Source organism: Chiloscyllium plagiosum, chromosome 22 (assembly GCF_004010195.1).
Source record: "Chiloscyllium plagiosum isolate BGI_BamShark_2017 chromosome 22, ASM401019v2, whole genome shotgun sequence".
NCBI lineage: Eukaryota > Metazoa > Chordata > Chondrichthyes > Orectolobiformes > Hemiscylliidae > Chiloscyllium > Chiloscyllium plagiosum.
In genome coordinates, this window is record NC_057731.1 from 28,260,713 (window position 1) to 28,270,501 (window position 9,789).

Below are 9,789 nucleotides of genomic sequence, written 5' to 3' on the forward strand. Positions count from 1 at the left end.
TGCCCAAGAGCTCATATTATGGTCTTGGTGCCATCAATCTGAGATGGCAGAATGACAAACTCACCCTGAACACAATACTCTGCAAATGATAGACTGGCACTATCTGAACAGTACCAACAATTGACAAATAGCCATTCGTTCCCTCATCTTAACACCAATTTTGTATTAAGTTAAAATCTTTGCATAGTCTCACTATATTCCACTTTTAACTTCTAACAGTAGTAGAACTTAAAACTAGGTAGTATCTGCCCTCTCCTAATAAAGAACTTCCTTAAAACTTAACTATTCTATTAAGCTTTTAGTCACTTCCCATCCCATTGTCATAGCACCCATTTTTATCCTTCAGAAACATCATTCTAAACTAAGTGATGCAATACAAATGTTATGTGCAAACCACCTGTTCCCAAGTAACACAATACTGTTGACTATTCGCACATAGGATTGTTTAATAATCTGGAGGTGTACAGTTGAGTCTTATCAAAGTAATGCAGATGTCTTCCTACAAAGAACATAAAGACACATAACATTTTATCCAGATCACTTGTGATTCTGCATAATGTTATTGGTCTCACACTTGTGGAGTAGTTGTATGAAAGACAAAAGAACATTGTTATTTTCCCAGCAGGGAAAATTGAAATTAATTTATACAGAACAGCAAAGCATATTTTATTAACCAAACTCTACTGGAAGATCGCTGCTGACAAAAAAAAAATGGATTTATTGAGACTGCAACTGGATTGAGACTTTTGAATTTATGATGGCAATAAAATTACAGTGCAGTATCAGCAAATCCTAGCAGAGTTTGCAACTGACTATAACCTTAATGCAAACTGATCAGTGAACACAGAACAGGCAGAGATCACTCAGTATAAATACAAGGCAGCAAATAGGATAAAAGTTCAGGATTAAAACAGGATATCAATAGCTAAGTGGCATTTCACTTTTTTTATTTTCAATAGTTCAATAATTTCCAAGGACAGTGAAGATAACATCCATTAAGCAGTTTCCTTTGCCACTTATTTTACAGACTCTATACAATATTTTGTGTATATGCATATTATAAAAAATTAACTATCTTCATTCTTTCCACATTCCCATTTAGCACTAACTTGCTGACTCCAGATATTTCAGACAGTGCAATGCTAAGGTTTGCTCACTATAACTTTCTAAACTGCCAGTGAATACTTTATAATTCTGAATCAATATAACCTAAGTACATTTTACTAAAAACCAACACTGGCGTTCAAAATTATGTAGCATATGACATTGAGAACCTTCCCTCCCTGATGAAATGGCCAATGGATATGCTATCACCACTGTCACCATCTACACTCCAATGCTATACCACAAACTGGGTCAGTAACTATTGGGGCTTCTTTTTCCAAAAATTTTTAAATGGTGCAAGTATTCAGCTTCTCCCTCAAAACTATTCTGAGCACAAATGAACTGCTGCAATATATGCCACATTGATAAGCTTTGCAAATTTCAGAAAGATTTGGTCCTCAATGAGAATCACCATTTGGAGTGCTTCGTCCAATTTTATGGGGAAATCTTTGGGATGTCAGTCTTTAGAAACTGGTTAGTCAGTAGTGTATGGACTCTAGACATGAAACATTTATTACCAAAAACTTCACCAGGAATCATTCTTAGTACAATTCTATAAGCATAAAATATTATTGTAAATTGTCGCTTGAATATTTTAGACTACAGCTTTGTGAAATAGCTGAAACTCCTGCAGTTTTAAAATTATGGTGTTTCAAATAGCAGTAATAAATCGATTAAGCAAATACAATTTGAAATGAATGTTGTATGGGTGCACTCTCAATTGTATTTAATTTTTTTCCTGCAGTTTAGATCAAAATGTGTAGTCACTGTCCACAGAAGATACAGTATCCCTAAAGCAATGAGTTCAATGTTTTAGACAGTGAAAAGGTGAAAAACAATTTTGTAGTTCACAAATGCTGAAAACTGTGGTTGGCACAATTAAAAATATGAACTTAAAATTTTACAGCCGAGGATATGGCCATATAAATTGGGAAAAATATGAACAGAGATTTACATTTAAATAGGTTCCAAGCAATATTTACAGCCACAAACATTTTTCTTAACGCTTCTGGAACTTAAGCTTACTGAAAATTTAAACAGGCACCATTTAAAACTGAATGTGGATGCTTGTAAGGGATGACAGTAGTAGTAGAGAAAGGGATCGGTCTTCAACTGGAGACAGTGGCAGAATTACATTCCTCCATGTATGAAATGAGCATTTTCTGCATCACGCACAGGCAACACTGACCAACCTGTGAGAGCACTCAAAAGAAAAAGCACCACTATCACCTCCACTGTTACTAAACGGTGACAATTTGGTTGCCATGAGTCTGTGCAGCCTTTGAATTTAGAAGTTATGGAAGGAATATCAATAGGATAAATTAGATTCAGAAATATTTATTTTTATTCTGAAATTAATTTAATACTTCTACCATTGAAAGTAGATGCACTTTTACAGACTTCAAAATTCTAATAATTTTAAAATAAATGTAGTGGGACTCTAATGCTCACGTTAATTTTCTTCCAGCTCATCATTTTAATGTAGCCAACAGCTGATCTTTAATATCTACATTTATATTAGCTTTGATTAGGATAAAAATTATGTTGCCCAATTATCTGCAAAATTTCTGTAATTATCATTCCCAAGTGCCACTTAAACCCTAATTCAGCAAGCTAAAGTAAGTAACATTGAGACTTAAAGCTTGTGCAAAATTCTGTCATCACATGTCCTATCATTTGATGGTAACAGCAATACTCATGTACTTTGGGAAATACAAATGTTGGTATCGTTCTAGTTATATAAAAATATAGCATCATTCAGGGATCAGCCAAACACTGAAGAAAAATCAAGTCAATCACTAATATGTTTTCCTCACATGTCTGTTAGCATGTCAAACTGAAATAGTCATAAAACCAAACTATTCAGTTGCAATGCACACCAAATCAAAATTTGTTACTTAAAAAAAGGGGAGAGAATAAATTTGGTATTGTACAACAGATTGAAAATCGACTGAAGGCTTAAAAAACAATTGGGGTGGGGGTGTAAAGTACATCTTCCTTGTCAGCATATAATTTGAGAGAAAAAAAAAGTGTTTCAAATATAGTTAGGTAAATCTTAACCAGAAATTTACCATAGCAGGTTCGTTCAAATTTATAAAACCAGCTTGGAGTAAGCTCTCATTTTGAAATAGGTAAGGCGCATTACATTCTATATATACACGCAAACGCATGCACACGAGAAATTCCTGAGTACAGGATTGGGTACATTACCTAATGTAAAAGCTCCTTGTGAATGGCAAATATAGCACAAAAAGAACTTCTCCATAAATCCTTGCCTCAAGCTATAAAAAAAGATTGTCACCCTTTCAAAGATTAAACATCTACTCTGGTGTACAATGGATTAATGGGTTTCATAAAGTTAACTTTATATCTTTCACGTTTGGCAACCCCATTTGAGAAAATTCAGAAGTTGGTAAATCAAAACACAATATTGCATTTTCTCCTATAAGAGATGATTCTATTAACTTCAATTTTCCTTTATCGCTGAGTCCATGAGCAAACGCATTGACCATCATATTTTATGAAGTGAAACCTCTTTGCAGCTTCAATTAAAAGAGACAAAATTTGGCAAACTGAATTGCGATAAAATCAAGAAATTAACAGCACCCAAAATGGAATATAGCAATAATTCTAGGAAACAGGAACAGTGAGCAGTAGATTATTTTTATATACAAATTTTGCTATACTAACACCAGTCAGGCACATTATTGATGAAGAAACCAAACCTTTGATTACATACTGGTAATTTACACTTTCATTTTTTAAGAGGACTGGATGGTTCAGTGTAGTGATACAGTACACTACACTAGATCAAAATTTCTAAACAAGACAAGTTTTGTTCACAGATAATCTTACGTGCAAGCTAAAGCATTCATTTTTTGTTCCAATTTGGCTATGAAGAATTCAACAAACACTAATTTGGCTCTTAAATGGGGTAAATTTTAAAGAGTGCTGACAACGTTCCCTTTTGTGAGCCTGCAAAAAAGGCGAAACAAAATATAGTGCAAGAGGTACAATATTGTCAATTTAAAACAAATTCTTCATTAGGTACAGACCCAGCAGCAATAGGTTTAACCTGTGATACCAATTTTAAAATAAAATATCTGGTGCTACCATTGTGTGCCAATAGTTGTGTTGTGCCATTGGAAGCAATTTTGGCTATTACATGTGAATCTTTCCAAAGAGTACAGACAAATAATCCTACAACCTGTTTATCTGAGAGCACACTTTGCACTAGGCAATGCCCATCACATGTAGAATATTCAAGCTTTCTGCACACAGAAACCTTCCTGTTACACATTGATTCAATTGCTTGACCTGAACACCATCTCTCTCATTTCTTCCAAATTTATGTGCATCACAAAATTAGTGCCTAAGAGTCTGTTATATTTGTGAAGTTTGTGGGCCATTTGTGTCTTCGTTTGGATGTGAATTCGGATACATGTCACCCAATGCAGCATATTCACTGTCAGACGTTTCTGAAGGTTCATGTAAGCTTTCATAACTGTTCTCTTCTTTATTAACAGCATTATCATGTGCTTTTTGTGACTGGGGACTCCCCATTCTGATTCCGTAATAGTTAGAAGCAGTTGCGCTTGTTGAAGGTTTACCAGTAGAACCCACACCCTGTAACCGAGGCACATAAACACTACTCATCACCTGCAAATTGCCCCTAGTAGTAACATCAGAATGATCAGAATTAGGCAACAGAACAACAGAGGAGTCCAAGCTTTCTTGCATATTCACTTCCATTGCTTGTCCAGGGCAGAACTTCTGAGTAGGCACATGTGCCGAATTTTCTTCAGCTAATCCTCTGGTGAGTGCAGCTTCTTGGAGTTCTAAGTGGAAAGATACCAATTTAAAAAAAAAGTATTAACTGCATTTTCATAACTTCTGATTTTAGCCCAAGAAAACAACATGTCCAAACAGTTTAAATGTGCTCCAGAAACCTTCACAACATATGGTTTGGTGCAATGGTACACAGGCTAAGATTTACAGTTATTGGCTGAAGCAGTTCTACAATATAAGTGCGGAAGCAATAGAGAGCAATAAGCAGCATAGAGAATTAGTCAGAAGGAAGGATTTTAATGCTGCCTCACAGCACCAGGGTCCCGGGTTCGATTCCAGACTCGGGAGACTGTCCGTGTGGAGTTTGCACATTCTCCCCATGTCTGCGTGGGTTTCCTCCGGGTGCTCCGGTTTCCTCCCACAGTCCAAAGATGTACAGGTCAGGTGAATTGGCCATTCTAAACTGCCCATAGTGTTAGGTACATTAGTCAGAGGGAAATGGGTCTGGGTGGGTTGCTCTTCGGAGGGTCAGTGTGGACTTTTTGGGCCGAAGGGCCTGTTTCCACACTGTTGGGAATCTAATTAATCTTATCTAATCTAATACATCCTGAATACAATGTTGCAAACAGCAAGTCTGTAACTATTTTGGCACCAAAGCACGATAGATTTTTAAAATGTTAGTTTAAAAGATGATGATTTGTCTAGTTGTCAGATTTGACTGGTTTTGAGCAGATGCTTCATGTATTAAAATTGAAAGATATTGGCCATTATAAGCTATGGTCTATTACTGTAATTTGTTTTAACCACATAGGTTGCAAATGTTTTGGGGAATTCGTAGACTCTTTGGGTCATCAGATTTTAGAAGTTTCAACTTATGTAATGACACTTATGTTAATAAAGCAAATTCAGCAGTAGCTTCACATATTAACTCAAATGCAAAAACACAGACCTTCAATTTTACCTGGTCATTCACAGACAACTCAATTCTCTTCCTTTTGATTCTTGCTTGATCACACTTTTTCTACCTACATTCTAACTATAAAATCTTTATCCTCTTTCATCCGCAGTGCAGGAGGTTAAGAAGAAACATAATGAATTTATAAAATAAAATTAAAAGCTCAACTCTCAGCGAGCTGAAAGCAAGCAAATTCATATTCACATTTCAAAAGCAATGTTGACTAGGTAAGTAACCATGCGTGTTACCAGATGAACTTCTTGTTTAAAACAAATCTATGCTTGAAAATTAGGGCATAAATATTTAAATGGAGTTGACTGATTTTACATTTGATTTTACTTTTGCATCACTGATACTTCAACACCTCGTTGAGGATGCAACGATATAGGCCAGTAGAGTTTTGGTTAACTTTGTTGTCCATCCACAACAGTCAATGAGCACACACATTGTCCATAAAATATTGTTGCATTACACTGTTATATCGCAAACAGTTTCACTTACTTTTCCCTACAATTCAAAAACATGTTTTTTCTATTTTTAGCTCCACTTCATTGCATTTTGCATACTCATTGCAGGATTCTGCTCAGATTTACTGGTTTAAGTAAATTAGTTAACAGTTCTTGCTGAAAACAATTCGAAGAAAAGTAATGTTTCATGTTTCACAGCTACTTACTCTTTTCATCTGCAATCTCTCTTTTCCTACGCGCTATTTGTTTTTTCAGTTTATCCACTTCAAGTAGATAGTTTTCAACTGTTCGTTCACTTTTTTCCACTTCTCCACATACAGTCTGCAAGAGGGTTGAAATAAAGAAAAAAAGAAAACTACAGTATTAAGCTTAATTCAACAATTGCATGTTTAATATGACAAAGTATGCAGGAGCATACTGGACAACAATTGCGATTAAGCTAAAGACAAAATTCAGATACATGATAAAAGGTTTGCCCAAAGAGGTAGATTTTAAAGAAGCATCTTAAAATAAAAGAGTTCAAAACTTTTAAGTTAGGGAATTCTTAACAATAAGTCTTAGATAGTTGGAGATGCAGTCACCAATGGCACAGTAAAGGGAGCCACAGATGCACTGAGGGCAAAATTGAGGAACGGCTCTCACAGAGCTATTGGAGATTTAACCAAAGAAAAAAAATGGTGAGAGGAGACCACAGATGGATTTGAACACAAAATAAGAATTTTAATTTTTAGGCACTTGTGGATTGGGAGATAAAAATGACAAGTGAACAAAGATAGTATGAGTTAAGGTACAGGCCACAAAATGTTTGATGAGCGTGGATGAAGTTATGAAGAATGGAAGGGGAGAGATGTAATGCATTACAAAAGGCAAACCTGGAGGCTTCAGCAATAGATGGACTGAGTCAGGGCAGACAAAGGCATTATTATGGAGGAGAACGTAGACAGTTTTGAAATGGCATCAGAAGCTCAAGATCAGAATCTTCAAAGGAGGTCTTATCAATCAGTTTAAGGGATCTAGCAAAGGAGTTCCAGAATACAGTGCAAATTCATTAAAACTCTGTTAGAGGCAGCAACGAGAAAATATTAAGTGCAGTCAGAGAAGCAAACAGAGTTAAAATGAAGGTGGAGTCTGAAGATGAGGACTCGGATTTTAAGTTAGATGCAATAGTGGGACACTATGGAGGTAGCTGTGTTTGATACATGAACACGTTAGAAATTTATGAAGCCGATTATCATTTGTTTGCCCTAGAATACAATACAGAACAATAGGTAGGACCGAATAAAAATCTAGGGAGCAGGGAAGTAGAAAATTAAACTTTTGAAATATGGTAATGTAATGTGCCCTGTGTTTCAGACACATGTACAAAGGGACTAAAATCACACCCAAGGCACTCAAAAGGTCTTACATGTTCAACATTGTGAACTAAAATGGTCAAAACTGGAAATCATTAGTTTCATTTTGCTATGCACCCACAACATTAATCCTTTAAAATAATGACCACCTTTTGAAAGCTAAAGCAAAATCACAACAGGGTACATTTTTAAAAATGTAATCCCGACAATTAATAGCAAGAGAATTAACAATAATTACTCAAGATCATGCATAGTTATTCATCACAGCTCCCAACAATCTAACTTACTTGCAGTTTTTCCTGAAGTGCATTGTACACCTGATAAATGGCCCTGATATCTTTAATCACCCCATCTTTGTCAAAGAACTCAGCCCTATGCAGAGAAAATAAAAATACTTCATTAACTCAAGACTGGAATTGCAATTATGCACCATGTTTAACAGAACCATGTGATTCCACAGTTAGTTCTAAAATAAGTCTGTTTTCAATGCTGAAGGGAAAAGAAATTTAAAAATTAAGCTTTGGTAATGAAGTGTCATTTCTAAAAGCAGTATATGTAGGTAAATGACTGACTCATAGGCAAATAAAGGTTTTGTAAAAAGACTTAATCAGTTAATAGGATGGGAATATTGCCCAGAAAGACTTTTTTGTTCTGTAATCAACAACTGTGACTTAATCTAATGACTGAGAAACCATCTATGTAAAATTTCTGAAATACTGCTACAGATTGCTGAAGATAAAAAGGTCTGGTGATTCAAAGAGACATAGCATTATATATCCTGTCAACCTGTTCACTGTACAACTTTTAACTTAATAACTTTCATTTACTGCTATTTTTACAACTTTTAGCATGCCTGTCTTTTTCCCCATTAGATTAGATTACTTTCAGCCCAACAAGTCCACACCAACCCGCCGAAGTGCAACCCACCCAGACCCATTCCCCTACATTTACCCCTTCACTTAACATGATTCTTGTTGAAACATGGTTTCATAGGTAGCATGTACATGAATATTTTTGTCTAACTATTCAGAGATGAGCTTCAGCCAAGTGTCAACAGCCTATTCGGGTTAGTTGAGATAGTTAGGAGAGGACTAGTGACCAAAGGAAAGAAAGGTGGTGGTGTTTGACACTGTAACCAGCAGGGGCAACAGGTAGCAATCACAAGAGGGAAATCATGCCATTTTTCTCTTCCACTTACAAAAGAAAATGAAATCAATTGTAATCTGTTGACTGCTGACTTGATGGAGATAATCAATTCAACCAGAATGGTATGTCAAACATTCTTGGTTTTACAGCTCAATTGTATACTCAAAGTTTGTGAGAAGATTTGTAGCTCGGGTGCTCGTTGCTGTGGTTCTGTTCGCCGAGCTGGAAATTTTTGTTGCAAACGTTTCGTCCCCTGTCTAGGTGACATCCTCAGTGCTTGGGAGCCTCCTGTGAAGCGCTTCTGTGGTGTTTCCTCCGGCATTTATAGTAGTCTGTCCCTGCCGCTTCCGGTTGTCAGTTTCAGCTATCCGCTGTAGTGGCCGGTATATTGGGTCCAGGTCGATGTGTTTGTTGATGGAGTTTGTGGATGAGTGCCATGCTTCTAGGAATTCCCTGGCTGTTCTTTGTTTGGCTTACCCTATAATGGTAGTGTTGTCCCAGTCAAATTCATGTTGCTTGTCGTCTGCGTGTGTGGCTACTAGGGATAGCTGGTCGTGTCGTTTCATGGCTAGTTGATGTTCGTGGATGCGGATCGTTAGCTGTCTTCCTGAAACCTGAAAGCAACAACACCCCCAGATTCTATGGACTACCTGAAGTCACAAACCAGGCATCCCACTCAGACCCATAGTATCACTACCAGGGACATCACCACACAACTGGCTAAAGAACTACAGCAGAAACTGAAACACCTGATCAGCGGATCCAGACACTCTATACAATCAACACATCAATTCTTGGACATCATCAGAAATATACACATAGACAAGGAGGAAACCATGGTCTCATTCGACGTAACGGCACTGTTCACCTCTATTGACAAAGCCCTAGCCAGAGAAACAATAGCCAACCTGCTGAACAGACATAACAGACAACAGGACGTTGAACCCATCAACAAAGGCGGCATACTTAAACTACT

General features: G+C 36.6%; 1 protein-coding gene across 1 annotated transcript in view; it reads right to left on the reverse strand.

Moving 5' to 3' along the window:
* Positions 1 to 421: 421 nt before the first annotated feature.
* abraxas2 (abraxas 2, BRISC complex subunit) overlaps positions 422 to 9,789 on the reverse strand; it is a 44,459-nt gene continuing 35,091 nt past the window's right edge. Inside the window, exons 7-9 of the mRNA XM_043712636.1 lie at positions 7,955 to 8,039; positions 6,522 to 6,636; positions 422 to 4,943 (exon numbers count right to left, since the gene is read on the reverse strand). Coding sequence (XP_043568571.1) covers positions 4,489 to 4,943; positions 6,522 to 6,636; positions 7,955 to 8,039 — 655 coding nt within the window. The 3' untranslated portion in view covers positions 422 to 4,488. The remainder of the gene's footprint in view (positions 4,944 to 6,521; positions 6,637 to 7,954; positions 8,040 to 9,789) is intronic.